This window comes from Tiliqua scincoides, chromosome 12, assembly GCF_035046505.1.
Source record: "Tiliqua scincoides isolate rTilSci1 chromosome 12, rTilSci1.hap2, whole genome shotgun sequence".
NCBI classification, from domain to species: Eukaryota; Metazoa; Chordata; class Lepidosauria; order Squamata; family Scincidae; genus Tiliqua; species Tiliqua scincoides.
Window position 1 is genome coordinate 5,737,558 of NC_089832.1, and position 22,923 is coordinate 5,760,480.

Consider the following 22,923-nt stretch of genomic DNA (forward strand, 5'->3'; position numbering starts at 1 on the left):
AGAAGTGACGTCATGACCAGAAGTGACATCATCAAGCAGGACAATTTTTAACAATCCTAGGTTGCAATCCTACCCAGACTTACCCAGGAGAAAGATCCATTGACTATCATTGTTAAAAGAATATACATAGTAGCGTGTTAAAAGTACATGTCTGTAACATTTCCCAAATGCAGTCACATACCATGGGAGCATCAAGTCTAATATATTAAAAATAAAATATTGAAATAAGAACATAAGCACAGCCCCACGGGATCAGGCCATAGGCCCATCTAGTCCAGCTTCCTGTATCTCACAGCGACCCACCAAATGCCCCAGGGAGCACACCAGATAACAAGAGACCTCATCCTGGTTCCCTCCCTTGCATCTGGCATTCTGACATAGCCCATTTCTAAAATCAGGAGGTTGCACATACACATCATGGCTTGTAACCCATAATGGATTTTTCCTCCAGAAACCTGTCCAATCCCTTTTTAAAGGCATCCAGGCCAGATGCCATCACCACATCCTGCGAATGGGGACCCATCTGAAATTGGCTCACGACCCACCTAGTGGGTCCCGACCCACAGTTTGAGAAACACTGCAGCATACCATTTCTTGCATGGAGTGGGTTTTTGTTTAAGACAAAGAAGGGCAGCTGCTAGCAGCATTAACCAGAAAATAAATGTGAGCCAAGATCTACATGCAAAGAAGTGAAATTGAAAAGAGATGCTAAATGACTCTGCAGTTTTGATACCCGTTAACCACTATAAACTAAAGGCTATTGCAGTGAAAGCTCCCAAAGGTAGAAATGTTTTCAGAAGAGACCTCATTAAGATACAGAAAATTCTCCAATGACTAAGCCATATCTACTTGCTTCAGACTCTCCAGCATGTTCTTGCATTGATCCAATGCAGGCAACACATGGATGCAAGTCATCCCAAGGAGAAAACCTTCCTTGCCAGTCACCAGGGTAAGTCTTGCTTATTTCCACTGTGTGTTATGAACCAAACCTGTATCACCAATTAAACCAAGTCACCCACTACCCAGAACCTGTCTGAGCCCATTTCCAGTGAGATGGGAAGGCATGTGTGCTTTTTTCCTAATCTAGAAAGCTACAGGCCACACAGGAAAAACATTACAAGGCAACCGTCACTGTCAAGGGGGATGTTGGATGTATGCTGTCTTCCTTCTTGGCCAGCCCAGACAGGCAAAGAGAAGATGAGCTAATTAACTTCCATTGCTGACCCAGTGAACCAAGAACTGGCAACTCCAATCAGCCTAAAGCAGCATTTCTGATTAACTGCCAGGAATGTGTACTATGAACACGCAGACTAGCCATCCTTTGACTGGAAGGCACACCCATCACATTCAAATTTGCTGTACCACAACCAGAACCCAACCTACAAACTGAAGACCAAGTACGCTAGTATAAGTTAACTGAAACACCACTAATATCATTGTCCAGAGGATTCTTCCATGAACCACAAGATTTTTTTTTCCAGCCAGTACCATATTTGTGAAAGTTTACAGTTCAGTTTTGTAAATATAAGGCTAAATAAGAGGCAGCATCAGTTCACCACCTGTTCCATTCACTTCAATGGAAAAAAAATGCACAACTATCCTTCAGCTGTAATCATGACAATAAAAATCTTTCAAATGGCCCTAAAAGGGAGTAATATTATAGCTATTACAGCTATAGAGATATTTATACAGTGCCATCTGTGTGCATAAGGTTTTAGAGAGTGAAGAGATGGGTCCCTGCCCTGAGGAGTTTACAGTCTAGATACTGACACAACGAAGATATACAGAGAAGATATGGGAGACGATGTAAACAGAACCAGCATATTTCAGTTACATACACTTAAACTCCATTACATCAGGGAACAGGAATTAAGGCACAATGTAAAATGTGTTGCAGAAACAATGAGTTTTATGAAGGAATTTGAAGGAAGCGAGCAAGGAAGGATCCCACAAGATGTTTGTGGAGTGAGTTTCAACATTGGGGGGAGCAAGGGAGGTCAGACAATCATCTGCGGGAGTGAGAAACCTTCAGAGTAGGGGTTCTGAAAGAGCCACGGTCATGAGGAAGACTCACTGGTATGTGAGGGCCAAGAGGGAGAGAGGAGTGAGGCTGTGAAGTGCTTTGAAGTCACGGAACTTGTACAAAATCAAAGAGCAGGCAGGAAGCCAGTGAATGGAATTTAAGGCATGGTTCCTGATTTTAGAAATGGGTTATGTCAGAATGCCAGATGCAAGGGAGGGCACCAGGATGAGGTCTCTTGTTATCTGGTGTGCTCCTTGGGGCATTTGGTGGGCCGCTGTGAGATACAGGAAGCTGGACTAGATGGGCCTATGGCCTGATCCAGTGGGGCTGTTCTTATGTTATGTTCTATGTACAGCATAGTCAGTAAAACGAATTGGTACTAGGAGTGTTTGAGTACTGAAAGCAGAGAGGTCAAGCCACTGCTGTTCACACTCCATTTTCTTGCCCCACCATCATCTTTGGTTAAAAACAAGTCTTGTAGGGCTTATAGAATAATACAAGAACCCTGCAAAACCTGTCACGACCAGAGATAGCAGAGGGCAAGAATATATACAACGCAGGTCACAATTGCTCCACTCTTATCAACTCTTGAAAAGAAGTCATCTCCCTGAAACAGCCTGAGGGATAGTGCAACACCAGCCAGGAGTTGCCACAATTGCAAGATTGTCTTATTAGAATGCTAGCAAAATGGTACATCTTTATCAGGGTCAGAGAGGAGAGAAAAAAAGATATCATGTGATGTTCACGCAGGAAAATCCCCAATACTGAACCACAAGAATTATGCAAGCATTTCTTGCTGCTGCAGTCTCACCAGTTTTGCAACTTTTTGCAAGCTGCAAAAAGAAGCATGAAAGATGCCCAGCACACGAGCATTTTGTTTTCCATCCTAGAACTGAAAGCCAATAACAAGGACAAAACCAAAAAGCCATCCACGTTCTTGCTGGTTAAAATGATGGCTAGTGTCATGTTTGGCTATACAAGAGGTTCCTCCATGATTCAGGAACAGTCCTCTAGTGGCAGGTGGAATCATGGAAACAGACTCATTTACTTGGGATTAATTAGCCACAGAGGCCTGAAGAATAACATCCTTTTAAGAGGCTATAAATATTGATGAGCAACTATGAATACATTTTGCACAAACAAGATCATTTTACATCATAAATATAATTTGGCTTAGATGGGAAAAAGCAAGGGAAAGGCTGTAATTATGAACTGGGAGGGACCTGAACTGGTTCAATGCCTGTAGCAGGGGATGTACTGATCTCTCAAAAAAACATGAGTCAACCTCATTTAAAATGAAAAAAAATTTTCAGCTAGGAAACTCTAATCATCTGTTAAGTGCGTGCACAAGAACAGCTGCTCCTACTCTCTTGCTTAGAAGACTGCAGAAGCAATCCCTGGCAAAAATACACCAGTGAAATCTAGGCATCCATTCGTAGCCCACTGAAGGACACCTAGGTGCTCAGAATCTACACAGCTGAAAACGAGCTTGGCTGAATTAGATTGTAATTGACCTTAGAGGGGAGAAAAAAAGCTGTTGTAAAAAATTTTTTTTGCAGCTAGAAAATAACTGATCTGTTCAAACATTTATAACAAGGTATGCCTTCCCCCACTACTCCAAAATCTGGAAGTCCAGCAAGCAGCTTTAATTAAGTTAGGCCAGCAAGTATCCTAGTCCCCTTGTGGTTTCTACTTACAATGCTAGAACTCCTCTTTGCGTGAATGACAGAGGAACTTAATTACTACAATGGAAAAAGCAATGCTGACAAGGCAGGAAATTTAAAAAAAATGCAAAATAAGTAGAAAAGGCTTTTCTTTATGTTAGGCTGACAAGACAGACTGAGTAATGCAAAATTTTCAATATAATCTAATATAGATATTTAGATTTCTCAAAAACGGAGCCACAGAGATGTATCAAACCATGGCCAAATGGGATCAAACTTGAACGTAAGAACAGCCTTGTTGAATCAGGTCATAGATCCATCTAGTCCAGCTTCCTGTATCTCATAGAGGAGAACACACAAGACAACAAGAGACCTGCCTCCTGATGCCCTCCCTTGGCTATACTTCTTCATAAGGCCTAAAGACCAAAGACTCCAGAAGCCAGTTCTGTCACTTTGCATCAGCTGCATCACTTTTTCAATCAGGCTGACTCCCAACAACTATACAAATCTCTTCTAATTCTCATCAATATTCCTTGTGTCTTTCTTTCCTATGTCCTTTAGGGTATTAAATAAGACACCTTATAGCCAGAATAACTTCAAGTAGTTCTTTGTCTTGCAAAGCAGTGTTACTAGCATATCTGCATCTGAGGCACACTGAAGGCCAGAGATTATAATTTTTTCAGAAGGTCCCAGCCTAACTGCCTGGAAGCAATTCTTAGTTGCCACAGACTAACAGGGCTGCTTAAAGGCCAAGTGTTCCTCATTGTTAGATTTCATCTGTGAGGGGCACAGCCAATCAGACAAACTAAAAGGATTCTCTTTTCCATATAAGGAGAGTCTGGTCAAGTACTGAAGTTATTTAGGGTCCAAGCCTACCCAACATTCAAGCAATGATGCAGCCTTCCGGGCATATGCTGCATCCTGCAGTCAGGGAGGCCTCCTCAAGGTAAGGGAATCTTGTTCCCTTAGCTTAGGGCTGCATTGGCACTGGAAAGTTGGATAGGATTGGGCCCTTAATTTATCAGAAACAATACAGAGTGAGAAACCCAGAGGCAGCTTGTGTATTGCATCCAAACAGCTTACTGAGCTAAGCATGGGTGAAAAATAGCTCCAGAGAGACTTTACTAATTAACAACTCCCTGCCTGCATTTTCAAAATCCAAGACAACAGCATTCACAGAATGTAAACATCATATAACTGAGTTAACTAGTTTTCAGGCTGCAGGAGTCAAGGACGTTCAGAAGGAAACCTTGCATTTTGCAAGCTACAGAATAGTCAACTCAGTTTTATGATGCTTACACACTGTGAATGCTGTTGTCTCAGATGTTATGCAATACATCAGCTGCCAGGCACATGGTAGATACGCTACAGATATTCACTGTTCTAAACAGCCAGAGACAAGGGCTAGATGAATAGCATTAAGGCCTGTACCAAATCAAGGCCCTCAGCTCAAAGGCCGCCAGCCACTGCCGTTGGCAGACATTTATTTCGACTACGAGAAATATTGTTGCTTTTTATCCTATTCTTTCCCTGCAGGAAACTAGTCTGAAATAGAAACTAGTCACCCAAAGAGCAACCTGAACACATGTCCAATACTCTAACCCAGTGATTTTCAACGTGCAGGAGTTTGGCACACCACTTGAAAAATCACTGAAAAAACTCTTCTGGGTTCTGTTTCCTCTAAGAGGGACAGACAATTCATTACTACAACTGCCCTAAAATCAGAGCTGCAGAACCTGGGAGACTCTACTGGAAGCTGGAAGTGAAATCACAGGAGGTGAAGACCATAAAGATGAGTGTGCTGTGAAAATGCTGCTCTAACCACTAGTTTTCACCACTCTTCCCATTCACCCCACCTTCCAGGTGATGGCCAGGCCAGCCAGAGTGCAAAACTAAGGCGAGGGTATCTACCAGCTGTGTTTTACCCATAAGAAAAGGTTTCAGGAGTGGGTTATTTTGCAACATATGCATACAGTCAATTTGCCTATCAGCAAACAAAGAAGCAGGTCGCTAATATCCATTTAGGTTTCTTAGTACAGACAGTAAACAAACATGCGTTAAAAAAATCTCACCTGTCTCCTGTTCTGAGCCCTTGCTATTCTTAGCCTTCGAGCAGAATAAAATATGAAGTAACCTACAGTTGCTGCCGTGACAATGAAAAAGGACACAGAAACAAAGAAGATTGAATAGTTATTCATCCACGTTCCATGTTTCTTCCCCACTTCGATAATCATGGTCACTTGGAAGCCATCTCTAATCCTGCGAAGGATTTCTTGGCCTTTAAAGTAGCTGATCATTATGGCAACTGTATCTCCAGTACCTGTAAAATAAGAATCAGAGTGTAAGAGTTCCATACCAAAGGAGATGATAATTTGCGAGAGTCAATTTAGTGTTGTACACACTATTCACCTTTACCCATTTCTAAAGTATAAGAAAGCAATGGTTATTCTGCTCCTCAGCTGTTACCCTGCACATGCCCGATCTCGTCTGATCTCGGAAGCTAAGCAGGGTCAGGCCTGGTTAGTACCTGGATGGGAGACCGCCTGGGAATACCAGGTGCTGTAGGCTTATCCCATAGTCTTCCGAGACTGAAGGTTGCCAACCAATGGGGAGAAGAGAGATGCTGATGGGAAGGATTTGCTCTTTGCCCTGCTGATGCCACCAAGGCAACAATAATGGTATACTGATGGGTGCTGTTGGCCCTTTAGCATGGCCCTATTTGCTCCACAGTGGAAAACTATCACCACTGAGTCTGAAAACATACACACCACCTTTGTTCAAGCATGTCTGTAAGCTGTCAGGACCCAAATAGTTCAAAGGCAGAACACAATTCTGTTAAATAATTACAATTGAACTATGATATATAAATGAAAAATCCCAAATTATAATAATAAGGACTATAGCAACTATAGCAGATGTGTCTTGTTAACTGCTCTGCTAAAACACACATTTATACCATATACGGGCCAAGAAAACTGTCAAAATGAAATTCTAATTTTTCTAAGCAAATCATTTCTGCCTTTGCTCTACAAGGCAGGTTACTTTACAGCTAAGTAAACTAGATTGTGACCTGGTTCTAAAGACCAACTCAAACCAATCAGTGGCCTCTGCTGCAGATGTCCGAGAGCTACAACTAATCAAAGCTGACAAAGAGTGCCAGATGGATCAATGGTTTGATTTGAAAGGTTTAGAAGACTGAGCACTGCATTTTAAATTATAGCCTCCCATAATCAGAGGGCATAAAACCAAGGCTGAAGTGGCTACTGAATTCCCTTGGAATGTTATTATTAGAGCATCTCCTGTTCAGTACTAAACACTGCTTGATTTGGAAATTCCATTCAAACAGAAAAGGTCACTTAGCGCTACACAAGTGATGCCAGATTCCAAGAGACACAACCCAAGAACCAGATGACATTACAAAAACTTCATATTGCTGAGTAATTGCAGTAGGGCAGGAATGACCATAATGCACCACTGGCTGCCAAAACCAAGTTAAATGGGTCACTATTAAACGGGTCACAAAACCAGAATGGGTCACTATTGTGGAAACTGGAGAGAAAGACAGCTTAACAGAAGCCAATGCTAACAAGGGGAAATGATTAATGATAATCCTTACTGTCTGCATTAGGCAGAAACGGAGAAACACAAAACTGGAACACCTGTTTACTCATCCCATCATCTCTGGTAAACTCATCACAAAAAAATTAACTAATGAGACAATTACTTCTGCATTCCCCACCCACCCCCCAGCAGCAGATTAGGGTAAGTCCAGATTCAAACCCCACTGTACTTCCTCTTATAACATCTGCCTATCATGAACATTCATGTAGGGACCTGACTTCTCACCCTACATAAGGGGCACCTATGCGAATGGTACTGAACACAGTAAATCACCAAAAACTTATCTCAACAGCCTTTGGTATTCAATCTTATCTACCAAGTTAATCGCCTGTGATTTAGAAAACCCAAAACTTTGGCCGGTTTAGCTTTTTATTAGAGAGACTAAGCATCTCATTCAGCATTTAAATAGGAGCTCCACAAAAGGAGCCAAGGTAATGCTTCCCTGAACCCAATGAGCAGAGAATGGCAAGGCCAGCACTACAAGAAACTAGTCCATACTGTCATAATAAAATGGAAGTTCTTATAATCAATGTTTAAACTATCACCTCCTTACTGTCAGCAGTATGCAGAACAGAAAACACACACAAATACATGCAACACCCACTTGCCACAAATGACTAGCACGTCTCTCTCTCACTCAAGCAACACCATCTTCACTTATCCCAGTTCTCTGAAAAAGCAGTCTCTCTCCAGCCCAGTGGTTCTCAAACTGGTGAGTCACAACCCGCCAGTTCGTGTAACACTTCCCCCGTCCCTTTAAGGCAGGGGTGCCCAAACCCCGGCCCTGGGGCCACTTGCGGCCCTCAAGGACTCCCAATTCGGCCCTTAGGGAGCCCCCAGTCTCCAATGAGCCTCTGGCCCTCCGGAGACTTGCTGGAGCCTGTGCTGGCCTGATGCAACTGCTCTCAGCGTGATGACCAACTGTTCAACCTCTCACGTGAGCTGTGGGATGAGGGCTTCCTTCGCTGCTTGCTGTTTCACATCTGTGATGCAGCAGTGGCAGCAAAAGAAAGGCTGGCCTTGCTTTGTGCAAGGCCTTTTATAGGCCTTGAGCTATTGCAAGACCTTCATTCATTCATATAAGTTCCATCTCTAATATATTCATTTATGTAAATGTATTTAAATTTGAAATGTAAATTAATTCTTTTTTCCCCTGGCCCCCAAAACAGTGTCAGAGAGATGATGTGGCCCTCCTGCCAAAAAGTTTGGACGCCCCTGCTTTAAGGGAAGGGGAGGGAGGCAGCAATGCAATTGCGTCGCGAAGGGGGGCGAGGGGGAGTGCTTGTGCCTTACTTTGTATGATGCTGAGCCCAGGCTGCAGGAGGTGCAGGCAGCCCTGCACAGCGCTCCCTGACGCTTGGAACCTGCAAAAGAAGAGGGCACAAAGCACTTCCGTTTTGCAGGAGGTGCTTTGCGCCCACTTCTTTTGCAGGTTCCAAGCATCGGGGAGCACTGTGAAGGGCTGACTGCACCTCCTGCAACCCGCTGCAGCCCAGCATCATGCAAAGTAAGGCACAAGCACCCCCCCTCATGACGCAACCCTGGGGATCGAGTTGCTGCCCCAGCCCCTCCCACACAAGAACTTACTGAGGGAGTAAAGCTCCCTCAAAGTTTGAGAAACCCTGCTCCAGCCTAACAGATCACAGTATTACATGTCTTAAAAGGTTGGCTGCTGCTAGCAACCTGGAGACTACAGCTGTGGACCACCATTCAAAACTCAATCCTTCAGTCTTGCTGTCTCAGTGCTAAGTTTCTTTCAGTTCCAGACTCAACTTCCACATTTCAGTGGATGTCTTTCCAGATAAAAGGGAGGGCACCAGGATGCAGGTCTCTTGTTATCTGGTGTGCTCCTTGTGGCATTGGTGAGCTACTGTGAGATACAGGAAGCTGGACTAGATGGGCCTATGGCCTGATCAAGCGGGCTGTTCTTATGTTCAGTAACGGAACCTTATTCTTTGCCCTTTCAGGGTCACAATGTGACTGCTGAGATCAAGTTTACATCCTTTATTTTATTCTTTCACAGACTGGTAAATGAGTTAAGTTGAACTATAGGAGGAAGTTGAGAATTTCCAGACTGGAAGACTTTAGATGGGAAGTTACATAACAAATGTTAACAGCACAACAAATCTACTGTGGTGTCCTTCTGGGGTGGTTGGCCACCACTGGTGCGCCATGGGAATTTGGGAGAGGGTCATTTATTAGTAGGGCCACTGGGGGATGTGAGCTCCCTACTCGTAGCTGGTGTGTCGTGTCAATGGTCAAAAAACTGATGGTGTACCTTGACCATTTTATTACCTTGCCAACGTGCCATGAGATGAAAAAAGTTTAAAATCACTGCTCTAGCTAGTGCCATGCACAGAACAAACTTCAACTTCCCAACAGAGCCAGTCAACTTATCTAGACAATGTAGGCCAAATAGCCTGTGCTATATAAAAGCATTTCCTCACAAGCATGCAGAAAGGACTCAGCTGACTCTGGGCAATTACCAAACATTCCTAGGATCAAATCAAGGTGACGGCTCAATGCCTGCAGAGATGGCCCCAAGGACAGGCAGTGAATCACCTAAATGCACCCAGGTTAAAGCTGGGTGGCTTCCAAACCTTCAAAACTGCCAATTACTATACTAGAATCCATACTAGCAACCACACTTGTTCATATCATGAACCAGGGAATACTGACCCTCCAGCATGAACGCATGTTTGATTTATATTCATGGAACGGCTCTTCTCCACCATCTCTCTCAAAAAGCATAAGTGTCCACTGCAAAAACTTTGGTTCTAACCCAGGGGTGTCCAAAGTTTTTGGCAGGAGGGCCACATCTCTCTGACACTGTGTCAGGGGCCGGGGAAAAAAAAGAATTAATTTACATTTCAAATTTGAATAAATTTACATAAGTTTACATAAATGAATATATTATAGATGAATTTATGTGAATGAATGAATGGTCTTGCAATAGCTCAAGGCCTATAAAAGGTCTTGCACAAAGCAAGGCTGGCCTTTCCTTTGCTGCCACTACTGCATCACAGAGGTGAAACAGCAAGCAGTGAAGGAAGCCCTCCTCCCACAGATCACACGAGAGGTCAAACAGTTGCCCTCATGCTGAGAGCAGTTGCGTCAGGCCAGTGCAGGCTCCAACAAATCTCTGGAGGGCCAGAGGCTCATTGGAGACTGGGGGCTCCCTGAGGGCCACATTGAGAGGCCTTGAGGGCCGCATGTGGCCCCAGGGCCAGGGTTTGGGCACCCCTGTTCTAACCCTTTAACACTGCAGTGCTTGCCCACTAGCACAGCTGACAATCAGAAAGCTGACCCAACCTTCAGACAAGGTGCTATTGTCCTCCATTAGGTTTCTCCAGCTTTACTACCAGTTTCACAAAGGAGTAGTCAATCACTACCCCCTTTGTGAGAAGACAGGTTCATCTCTGTCAGACAGGTTTCCCCTTAGGGGAACTATACTTCTAGCTGCAAACTTTTCTCTCCCAAATCAAGCCTCTTCAGTAAGCAGAACTGTCTGCACTGCCATCTCTGTTCAATTTCTTACAAAAGATTAAACTTTTGTTTTTCACCTTCAGTATTCCCCAAAGATTGAACTAGAAGCATTTCACTCAGATGATATTCAAGTCCTACTACTGTTCATTTCTTGCACTCCATGTATAACACATCAGCAAAGACTTCATGGTAAGGTTCTCAATTTCTGGAATTAAGTTACTCTCTCCAAACAATAAGCTGCTGTAAGGTGACTGCAAGACAACAAGCCCAGAGGTTCAGTTTCTATTTGTGGTCCTTGGTCTTCATGTAGGACCAGCCCAGGGTTCACAAGCAGATGTTTACTCAGTTTGGTTCTCCGCAAGGAATGGAGATTTTTGATACATGGCCAACTGATCATATATACCAGGTGAAAAAGAATCAGTATTTTACACAAATGCTTCGTGACCCAATTCTATCAATTTAATTTAACATAACTGCTAATATTTGGTTTTTGGCCTTATACACTGGACCCACAATACATAGCTGTCACCAGAACCAGTCTGAACAGTTTCACTCAATTGACTATTTCAAACATAAAAAGAGTATGACATTTCACCCACCATTCCTAACAAATTCCTTGTGTAAATAAAGTACAAGTATATACGTATATCAAGTTTCAAGAGGACATCCAGGTTGTCCTATATTAATTTTCAAATATGCACTAATTTATGCTGGTGCGACTGGATTTATCAAAGGAAAATTTCACTTCTGCACTACGCAGAAACGGAGAACAGTTTCTGGTCAATACTGCTTAGAATACAGAATATTGCAACACAGTTATACTACGTAGTTGAACACAGTCACAGTCCCCTTAAAAATGAATTGCTGGAATAGTAAATTTGGATTGAAGAAGTTTCAGTAGGATGTCTGAAGGAGAGACATATTCAAGTCTTTGCTATGAGTGAAAGTATCATACTACACATTTGAAGTGATTAAATAAAATGGGGGTGGTGTGGGCACATATGACAGAAACCCAAACCACATTCCTGTTGTTCCATTTTAGTTCACAGTTTCTGTATATTCAGAGGAAACACCATGACAAGACCAGGCACCACAGCGGTCAGCAAATCTCACTTGTCTAGCAAGAAGTTCTGCTACACGGAAAGACTGAATGACTCATTCAGGCAGCAGCCAAAGGTCTGGAAACTTGGGTCTCCACTGAACAGCTGCAAAGCAGCAGTAGAAAGCATGAAATTTGTTGCTTTGCTGATCTGTATCTGATGATAATGGAGAGAATTAACCCTTCTACCTCCACTTTCTCCCTGCAGACTCCTCCCCTAGCCACTTTACTGCACAGTAACCACACCAGGAACCACTAGTTGGGGCAAAAAGGTGAGGGGGGGGATTGTAGGACAGGAGATGCCTATTAAACAACCTTTCCACTTTGCAGTGGTTCAATAGAGAGCCAGATTCCCAACACAAATCTGCAGTTGAATTATTGGTTCAGTCCTAATTGTTATCTGAAAGTCACAAAATGAAGTCTTCATATAAGAAACCCTCAGACAGATTCCTTGACTCATCTTCATACCCCCATATTCATAGACTTGAGATTCATTACTAAGTAGCACAAAGTTCTTGTGGCACTTTCCCCCTTTTGCACCTTTGCCCTCTTGTTGCCTTATCAATGACACAACTGCATCACCTGCTCACACTGCAATAAATTGCAGGGGTGAAGTCCACCAAAAACATAGCTAACCTTACAAAACACACCCAGCCAGTACAGCAGTAGAAACTGAGCACCATTTTAAAGACAGTATGCTTGTCTGGTCAGCCATGCTTCATCAAGAGCTTGTGTGAATGAGGTAGCAGTATCCTGTCAAGAGTAATGTTTGGCATGCAACATTCAAACTGTGTGCATATTTATTTAGAACTGGGCGTGACACCGCTATGGACGACGTGTTCTATGCACAAGGTGTACATCTGACAAATTTCCACATGAACATGAATCTCATTCCATTGCCTTAACTTTCTCACTTAAATATGTCTCCTGCGTAATTTAACTACCACTGCTGTCTACTATAGATATCACTGCACTATGGACACTCAAGAGGTGACTGTGTGCGCAACTTGCTAGTCTACAGTCAATGAAACCTGATTTGTTACACCACTGCCTCTTGGCTATCCCACTGGTTTCCCCCTCAAGACATCCTCTCTGAATCTGCAGAAGTCTAGAGTTGTCTTATAAATATAAGGGTACTGCTACTAAGTATCCCCCCTTCTCCCCCAAATCCCATCTTTTACATTACCAATAAAATCAACTTTAAATAACTATTCCTACAACATTCAGTACCTCTCTAGACACCACTGAAACTAGCTTATTAAAAAGCTGACAGGGCTTTAAAAAGAGTCCCAGTAATCCAGCCACTCAACAGTTTCTCAGTAAGCATTAAACATGGATCACTCAAAACCAATCTTATTGTCTGGGTAACATCATCTACCACAAGAAAAGAAAAAATGCATGTCCTCCTCAAAGTACATTGCAGTAACACGTTCAAGGCAAGTTAGACTGCATCATTTTTTCAGTCACCATTACAGTATTTGAAGAACTGAGAGAAAATAAAGCCCCAGGTCTCATTGATGTGGCAAATGTGTGTGTGGGCTATACCACTTTAGACAGTAGGTGTGTGTGCGGGGGGGGGGGGAATCAAATGATTGACTGGTTCTTCCAAGTAGATGCCTAAATGTTAGGGATAAGGGTTCTAGCCTAGTACGTTCTTCTATGCTAGTCTTCTACAGCGAGGGATATTTTAGTGTGAAAGATGATTGATTGTTGTCAATCCCCCCCACACCTTCGCACTCTTAAGTGGTACATTTGAAACAAAGGTGAAATATCAGTGAGAATAAGACCCAAGTGAAGCACTACATCTTAGGAGGGCATCCTAAGCAGGCCGAATGAGACGGGGAGGAAGATGCCAAGGCTTTCAACAACCCATTGCCCCCTCCTTTTGGCTATTACAGGCACAGAGAGCTTGCTGAAAGAGTGAATCCACATGCCTACCATGTGAGCCCACACACCTTGCCTTCACCAACACATACCACCCTTCAGCCACATACCAGCAAAGCAGGCTGGTGCATTATCCTACCTAATCATGATGTGTACATCAATCAGCTGGTTCTCTTTGGCAACAATCTGAATTCTGGGGTGAAAATCATCTCCCCTCAGTTCTATCAAAATGGCCCCATGTCCCCTAGGAATCTGCATTTGGAGACCTTTGAAATGCACAGGGAAGCTTAATGGAAAAACCACCCAACAACTTGGTACTATCTTAAATCTTTTCAAGCCATGTTTGAAATATATAAAAAGCTACATATGCACTTTGTTCTGCTGCACTGTTCTAATCCACCTCAATTCTGAAGGTCAATATAGATTATGCACTAGGGCAATTATCAGCTATAGCTCTGTACTTTGAAACCTGCCATAGAACGGTATCGTCTCACAGTACCATTTACCAGTTGATAAGACTATGCACTTATCAAGGTAATAATCGTTCAGACCCGCCATTTGCACCTATTAAAAAAGCATAATGCATCAAGAGACATTTAACATCATTATTTAAGTACCAGGTTGGGCAAGGTATACTACTTCCATGAGACTATGTAAAAATGAGATTCAGTAATCACTTAGCTTTTGACGTAAGTGCACCTGTCCGGTTATCAGAAAATGCTCTTATTTGGAAGCACAGGTAGACATATTCGTCAGATTTCATTTGAGTTTAAATGAGGAGCACCCTGTGCAAAAGAGTATTCAGTGCCACACCTCCCCAAGTCCGCTAGCCAGAGACGCTGCCAAGCATGCCAAGAGAAAGCCCTGTCCCAGAACTTGGGAGAGATCTTACACAGTAAGAAAAGCAGTACAGAATACTGTATAATAATAATAATGTCATGCTGCTTTTGCCTTCTACAAAGCCTAATACAGTGAGACAACTGCAAGTACATAATTTGGGGATGTGAGGGACAGTGAAAATAGTAAATTATGATCAACTAGGATGGAAGAGGTGCTGTATAACTATATTTCACATGTTGATTACAATATTTAACATGCAATCAATTCTATATAACAATGCTAAACTCAGGTCGAGTGCCTCCATTCATAAGGTAACAAGGTGAACCAGATACAAGCAGGTGGTTTCTATACTTTGGGATTCACTTGCAGAAGCAAACAAGCTCATAGAAGGAAAAAACCACCCAAAATTTCCTGATGTGGTATGAGTACCATACTCAGTCCTCTCAGAGAATGTCTGAGATGACTGTTGGGAAAACTATACACCAGAATAGGGGTGGGAGGAGAAGATGAAACTGACTGAGCTTTTAACACTAGGAGGAGAACATTAAGGCTGAAGAGATGCAGTATTTTAAGTGTTCAAATTCTTTGCGGCATACCATTTCACCAAAAGCCCTCTCACATGCTTATCATACATTAAGATGGTTTCTTGACTGATGTTTTAAAACTACTTTATGTACAACAAAATGTTGAAAGGCTGTTAACAGGATCACTGATTTTGGGACGTGTCCCAACATGTGTGGGGGGAAAAACCAACAAGAACACCTCTATAGTCTCAAGATGGGGGAAGAGTCCCGCCTCTTCTTTGAATTCCATTATGACCTTGCTTATATATCCTAACTACCTGTGCACAGCTCTGTTTTCTTAATTTAATACTGGGAGCCAGTGGATTAGCTACTTAGACCTGGATTTGGGGGGGAGAAGCTTTTAGAGGAGCCTAACTGGTTGTTTTTATCTGCTGTTGTGTCAGAGATGGTGGGGGGGGGGAGAGAGGAAAATATCATTATTCTACTGCATGTTTACATGCTACTAGGTTTTTAAATCAATGCCTGGATCATGGTTTATAAACACATTAATCTTTAAAGAGCCACAAAACACATTAGCTGCTTAATGCCCTTATTTGAAAAGAAATGCTCCTTTGTTTCCTGCCTGATTTCAAGCTTACCTGCCTATTCTGCACAATGCTCTCATGTCGTTCTCTAGCACTGAAAATGTAAAGTTAAAACAGAATCCAAAACTTGGATAAAAATTAAGATCTGCAGCCGCAATCTAATACTTAAGCACAATTTATTCCAATAGCAAAGCTTTACACACTCTGCTTGCAACAACCTTGCTAACAAACAAGGACAAAGAAGCAATTCTTAAAGTGGAGCTCCTCATATTTTGCACTGGGAAAGCAACTGACCCCATTTGTCCCAGCAGTTGTTTGAAGGTGTTTCTACTTCTTTGTGAACTCTTTTGGGACAAGGAAGCATTTATTTTACAATGCCAACCACTTTGTGGGGGTTTTTTTTTTGTTGTTGTTAAAAAGAAGTATATACAGTGTTACAGAACCATCCTATGCGTGTCTACTCAGCAGCAAGTCTCACTATGTTCAATGAGGCTTACTCCCAGCTGGGTACAGGACTGCAACCTTAGTAACTGTTACAGCAGTTGAAATGGTGTCCTACGCAATTCTATGTTCTGTACTTTCTGCTTTGGCAACACCACCAATTGGCAATACAATGCCTTTCCAGCACGTCCTCAAGTGCAGCTGTCACCTTAAGGAGACTGGATTGCCAGGTTTCTGTTGACATAGGGCATTATCTTCTACATTTAGCAGACAAACAAGTTCCAGCCCCATACGCAAATGTCCTTAGGGTATGCTCAGCCAGTGAGAACCCAGCAGCAGGGCAAGACAGCTGGCCACCTCCAACTCAACCCCCCCCCCATATAGAAATCATTAGATCTTAGCTTTTCCCCTTAATGTTGTAGCTTGACACTTTTGGGGTCAGGGTGCTGCTGTTATTTTAATGGTAGTGCTCTGCTATTTTCCTACTGACCATACTGTTTTTCAACATTTGTTAGCCACCTTGAGAGCCTTAAATGTAAGTGAGGAAATGCTTTAAAAATAACCTGAAAAGGTACAAGTTACTGCAATGCACTTTATTTACGCTACAGTATGGAAACCTTAGCACTGAGTCAGTTCTGCAAGATAAGTTATTGCTCCCTTTACACATGAATGCACCTGCCTTTCTGCCTACCTCCCCCTTCCCAACAGTCTTCACAACGACAATACCTTGCACTTGGTATCTCTACCTAGAACTTGGGTCTCCAATGAACACCAAGGGCCTCAGGGCTGTTATGTCCAGAGTTGCCTTTTGAAAACTCTTTCTCTCACTTTAACACTCAAGCAGATCAGTCAGTCACACTAGTACAGTTCCTGGGACAGCTACCATTTGGCACTTCTATTGCCCAATTACGAAAGCCCCAAAGCACAAATTTAAACATGCCTTTGCTATTTACTTTTTGCATAAGTACACAGCACAGTGAAGTCGTTTTTTCAAATGGCACTACACAAACTACCACAATCTCAACAGAACTCCCTTCAGAACTCCCTGAAGGAACTCAGCAATCCTATTTCTTCTTCTTTGGCTCCCTGGTTCAGTCCTCAGCCCTTCAAACCTCACTTCTTGGCCCACTTCCTTTCTGCTCATATTGTACAACTTTGGTTTGGGGTTCAGAAAACCTGGCTTTGCCAATCACTGCTGTTCTTGTCATCAGTCCTTTCCTCACTCGGATTCTCTGCGCGCATTGCAAGAGGTTAGGGCTGCAATCCTATCCATATTTACCTGGGAGCAAATCTCACTGATTAGAATGGGATTCACTTCTGAGTAGACATGCATAGGATTGGGCTCTCAGTCTACCTTGATTTCATGCAGCGCTTTAGTAAGTCAGAGCAGTGCATTTCTCTCTCCTTGTACCCAAGACAGTGCTTTCTGCAATTTACACAAAGAACTCAAGGCATGGGTGCTCAGTGACAGACTAGCATACATGAATGTGTAGAGTCCTGGTACCAGCCCTTTCTTTAATTCCACATCTATGTAACCACTGTTTCTACAAGTCCCTGTTCTTCAGGCTGCTGCTTACTGTGTCCCACTTCCTTTAGATACCTTATTTCCTGACCTGCTTTCTTGGTACTCCTCCCTGCCTGCCTCCCTTTTTGACTTTAAGAGCCTGAGGTTCCTTAAGAGTCATCCCCGGTTAACCTTTGCTTGCCCCAATTCCCAGCTTCCTCTGCCCTTGCACCTCATTTTTCCACCTATCCTTGCCCTGATTCCTAGCTACCCTTGCACCTCATTTTCCACTTATCCTTTCTTCAGGTACCTATCTCAGTTCACTCTTACTCTGAATCCTTATTTAAAATATTTATAGGCTGCCTTCCTAACCTATTATAGCCATAATCAAGATACTGTAACTTACACACACAGATCCCACAACAGCAACCCTGCAATATAACCAATTCTAAGTAAAACCAGAGCCTCAATGAAAACAATGCTAAATTTAAAGCTACAGCAAAATGGCGTATGTTTAAAAGACCTATCTCTTCTCTTAGCATCCTTGCCTTGCTAAAGGAGCTCTACACCTCCTTTACTTAATACAAACCCCACTTTTGTTAAAATCCAAAGCAGCTTATAAAACAAAACCACCACATATTCCAGGACTGCTTCCAAATTCTAAGTCTGCCTCTGTATGATGCAGGCCATCCAAAGCCACAGATCTCCCTTCACACACAAGCTGTGTGTGACTGCACACACGGCTAAGTTCCCTGAGCAACTGTACATTTTGTGACACTACAACGGTTCCACAAACCAGAGGCTTCAGCGCCAGAAGGACAATACCATCAATATCCCATTAATCAACTGCAGATGGGAAATTACAGCTAGAAAAGGCCAACAGCAAATACATTAAAAGCTTCCTCATTCTTTTCTTTCTGTCCTCAGAACTGCCATTTCCCCCAAAGGTATACAGAATATTATTGCATCTTAGCTTATGATGCCAAAGACCAACAGGTCAAAAGCACACCCAAGAACTTACGCAGTTTGGAACACTCAAACAAATTATATCTAGGGTTGCTAAAACTTAGGTCCAACTGAGAAGGACCTGGGATGATTAACTGTCAATTAAAGAGGGGAGAGAGTTTTTCAAGATTTATCCCTGCATATGCAAACTGCCTGGCTAAGAGATGAGCCCTTTCCTGATATTTTGCTTCAAGTCAAAGGATGTCCTTGCTCTAGTCCAGGGGTGCCCAAACACCAGCCCAGGGGCCATTTGCAGCCCTTGGGGACTCCCAATCTGGCCCTCAGGGAGCCCCCAGTCTCCAATGAGTCTTTGGCCCTCCAGAGACTTAATGGAGCCCGTGCTGGCCCGACGCAACTGCTCTCAGCATGAGGGTGACTGTTCGACCTCTTGCAAGGGCTATGGGCCAGGGGCTCGCTCCACTGCTTGCTATTTCACATCTGTGAAGCAGCAGCAGCAGCAGCAAAAGAAAGGCCAGCCTTGATTTGCGCAAGGCCTTGAGCTATTGGAAAGACCTTCATTCATCCATGTAAATTCCATCTCTAATATATTCATTTACGTAAATTTATCAAATTTTAAATGTAAATTTTTTCCCTGCACAGTGTCAGAGAGATGATTTGGCCCTTCTGCCAAAAAGTTTGAACACCCCTGCTACAGTCAAGAATCCAGAGGTTTTTTCAGGATCCTAGTGTGGGTACAGCCATTTTCATCTATTCTAGAGAGCCAGGGTTTAGCACACAAACTCAGCCCCCTTAATATTAGGAGAAGGAGTCTATGAAGGCCTCTTCAGTTGAAGAGATGCAATGAACAGGGGAGGCAGGGCAGAACCCCTCTGCTTTATTTCCCAACTTGGGGCCCAATCCTATCCAACTTTCCAGCACCATTACAGCAATGCAGCCTCAAGGTATGGGAACAAATGTTCCCATACCTTGAGGAGGCCTCTGTCTCCCTAACACAAGAAGCAGTGCATACCCCACTGGCACAGCTTCACTGGCACTGGAAAATTGGATAGGATTGGACCCTTAAACAATCAAATCCCTCAAAACCCCCCTTGGTAGACGGAACAGGTACTTGACCATGTAATCCATAGACTGCTCAGCTGTTTTTAGAAACTGCATTTGCTATTTGAAGTTAATTATCAATTTATTTTTATTATATGTTATCTAAAATTTGATAAGATAGATAGGACAGAAGTTACAAAACACACACAAAAACAAGACAAGCATGGATAAATAATTCCAGGGTGTGCCAGTTCTCAGCGGGGAGAGAAGTAGTAAGAAGTTCTTCAAGGACTGTAGCTTGCAATACAGTGCAAACTAGTCAGCACAGGTGGTGCAAGGTTTTGCAAAGTTATACACCCCACCATCTCCCAAAGAGACCTGGCATGTTTTCTCCGTGGAACCTGTGCACATAACAGAGGATTATTGGAAACTGTGCACAATCATGAATTCAAGGCTGTAACCACCAGTCACAGGACACTGTCCAGGCTTTTTGAGCCTCATCACTGCCCTGCACTAATTTAAGAGCACCAGTTGTGGGCAAGCTGTCTTTCAAAGTCACTCATCTGCTTCACTGATCTTTTCATTGGTAAACGCCTAATGAGCTTCCAAGCACTGCACGGTTCATCAACACACAGTCAGAAAATGGATTTCTTGTCCTAAGGTAAACTCTTCCCACATTGCCATGGGCAAGCTTAGCCAAGGCACTTGTTGTGGTACAATGCGCAGAGATGCACATGATTTAGTCAGTGAGGAGCAGCAAACAATGTCAGGAAAGAATGCAGAAAAGTCAGTTCAGACAGACCTGCAGAAGCTCCAAAGCCTTCGTGTTTTTCATACATCCCTAAAAAGGTGTGAGCAAACTTTCAAATTTAGGGCTCCTGGACCTTTAAAAATTGTGTAGGAGACAGAATTTCAGCAGGTACAGCAAATTCCCTTTAGCACCTGTTAAAATTCCCTCTCCTATACAATTGCTAAAGGTCCAGGATCCCTAAAGTTGAAAGCACTTGCCCACCCCTGCTAAAGAGTAATATAATTAGAACTCTGCAGGAGATACAAGAACTCCAGTTGTGTGGCTGAGCAATGCATGCATCCTATGGTCATGCTTAAACTGAAGAACACCAACAATCCATGCACATGAGGTCACAAGAAGAAACACAGGTTTTTAAAATAAAGAAATACATAGCGCATGATTAATGATGCCCAAAGGACAACAGCATCTTTAAGTGATGAAAACATTATTGTTCCTTAGCCACCAGGGACACATTACAGAGGAAAGAAAGCCCAAGTGCTCTGCTATATTCTCTCAAAGGAACACAATACTATGCAAGGTTACTAACATACCTTAACTCCTTATATTCCTGAATTTTTTTCCTAAGTGGAAATTTCTCTACTTTTCATGCTTGCATTGTAGCAAGCAACAGCATAGAAACACATAAGACTGCTCTGTCCTGTGGGTTACTTAAAAAAATTCAAGGCAACAGCATTGGTCAGAGAGAACCACAAAGTGGGTCTGCAACTGTGGCCCAAAATCTCATATTTCCACCACTTCCCATTGAAAACAGCATCTGCATAACTGGAAATGCATGCTTTAAAAAAAATCTTTACACACACCTGTAATGATTAAAAACCACTTCAAAATATTTTTTTCAAGGAAGGTAAAGGTGTAAGATAACCCCTTTGATGTGGTCCCTGGATGAAATGGGTACACTGTGGAAAGCTCTGAACTTTTAAGGTGTATTTGCATAGGTGCTAAATATTATAATTCACTTTTGTAATGTAGTCAAGCAGGAACTGACAATTATTCCAACTCAATTAATGTAGAGAACAAAGAGTTACCTTACTTTACGGATACACAGGTGATTGCAGGGTCTTGCCCAAGTCTCTGTGATCCTATAGACCACTCCCTCCACATAAAGCAGGTATGTGTGAGAAAATAAATCCGCCTGCCTTGGTGCTGCATGAATCACACATGAACTTAACAGGATTGCCACATTTTGTTTACAACACTGACATCATGGACTGCACAGCAACATGTGTGCAGGACCCTACAGCAGTGTTTCTCAAACTGTGGGTTAGGACCCACTAGGTGGGTCGTGAGCCAATTTCAGGTGGGTTCCCATTCATTTCAATAGTTTAATATATTAGACTTGATGCTACCATAAAATGTGACTGCATTTGGGGAAATATTACAGACCTGTTCTTTTATCAAGCAACTATGTATATTTTTTTAACAATGACAGTCAATGGGACTTACTCCTGAGTAAGTGTGGGTAGCATTGCAGCCTAGGATTGTTAAAAATGTTCCTGCTTGATGATCTGTCTGGTGGGTCCTGACAGATTCTTATTCTAAAAAGTGGGTCCCGGTGCTAAATGTGTGGGAACCACTGCTCTATAGGATTTACACCCTCAAGATTTACACCCTCAAGAGTGTGTAAAGAGTATAGGATTTACACCCTCAAGAGACTTAAACTTTGCTTAGGACAGTAACATGTTGGCTAAATGGCAACTATAGGTTAGGCCTGCCCAATCCCCTATGAAAAGCATCTAGGCGAGATACCATATCCTTTGGCAAGGGGTTCCACAAACCAACTACACCCAGGGTAAAGAGATACCTTCTTTTGTCTGCATTCTCTCCTGCCACTCAATTTCAGAGCATGCCTCCTGGTTCTGGTGTTGTTCGAGGGGGGAAATAACATCCCTCAAGCCATCCCCTGTGTGACTTTATATGGTTTGTTACCCACGATGAACTTTCCCTCCATCAAGCTGTCCATCCCCCTTTGGAAGGGATCAAGCCTTAAGGAGCCATCCCTACATCCTGTGGCAGGGCGTTCTGCAGACTAACAAGGCCCAGTAACAGAGAGCATGGGTCCAGGTGCCATGCCCACATCCTGTGGCCCAGCACCAGGACGAGGGTGCAAAGCGGGTCCAGGCGCCATCCCTGCATCCCATGGCAATGAGTTCTGCAGACTAACACAGCCCAGTGCCAGGGTGAGGGTCAATGCTTCACAGCCCCCTGCCCCACTCACCCTCTCCTGTGGCAGGGAGTTCCACAGGCTAACATGGCCCAGCTGAGAGGCAGCACTCCAAAGTCCCCTCTTCCCCCACTCACCCTCTCCTGTGGCAGGGAGTTCCACAGGCTGACATGGCCTAGCTGAGAGGCAGCACTCCACAGACTCGTCTTCCCCCATTCACCCTACCCTGTGGCAAGTTCCACAGCCTAACATGGGCCAGGGTGAGTGTTGTGGGTGC

General features: G+C 43.2%; 1 protein-coding gene and 1 pseudogene across 1 annotated transcript in view; one reads left to right on the top strand and one right to left on the bottom strand.

Moving 5' to 3' along the window:
* The window catches only part of RNF128 (ring finger protein 128), a 29,862-nt gene that overhangs the window by 6,238 nt on the left and 701 nt on the right, over window positions 1–22,923 (bottom strand). Inside the window, exon 2 of the mRNA XM_066640047.1 lies at window positions 5,760–6,007. Within this exon, the coding sequence (XP_066496144.1) occupies window positions 5,760–6,007 (248 nt within the window). The remainder of the gene's footprint in view (window positions 1–5,759; window positions 6,008–22,923) is intronic.
* On the top strand, window positions 6,139–6,255 carry LOC136663399 (5S ribosomal RNA; annotated as a pseudogene).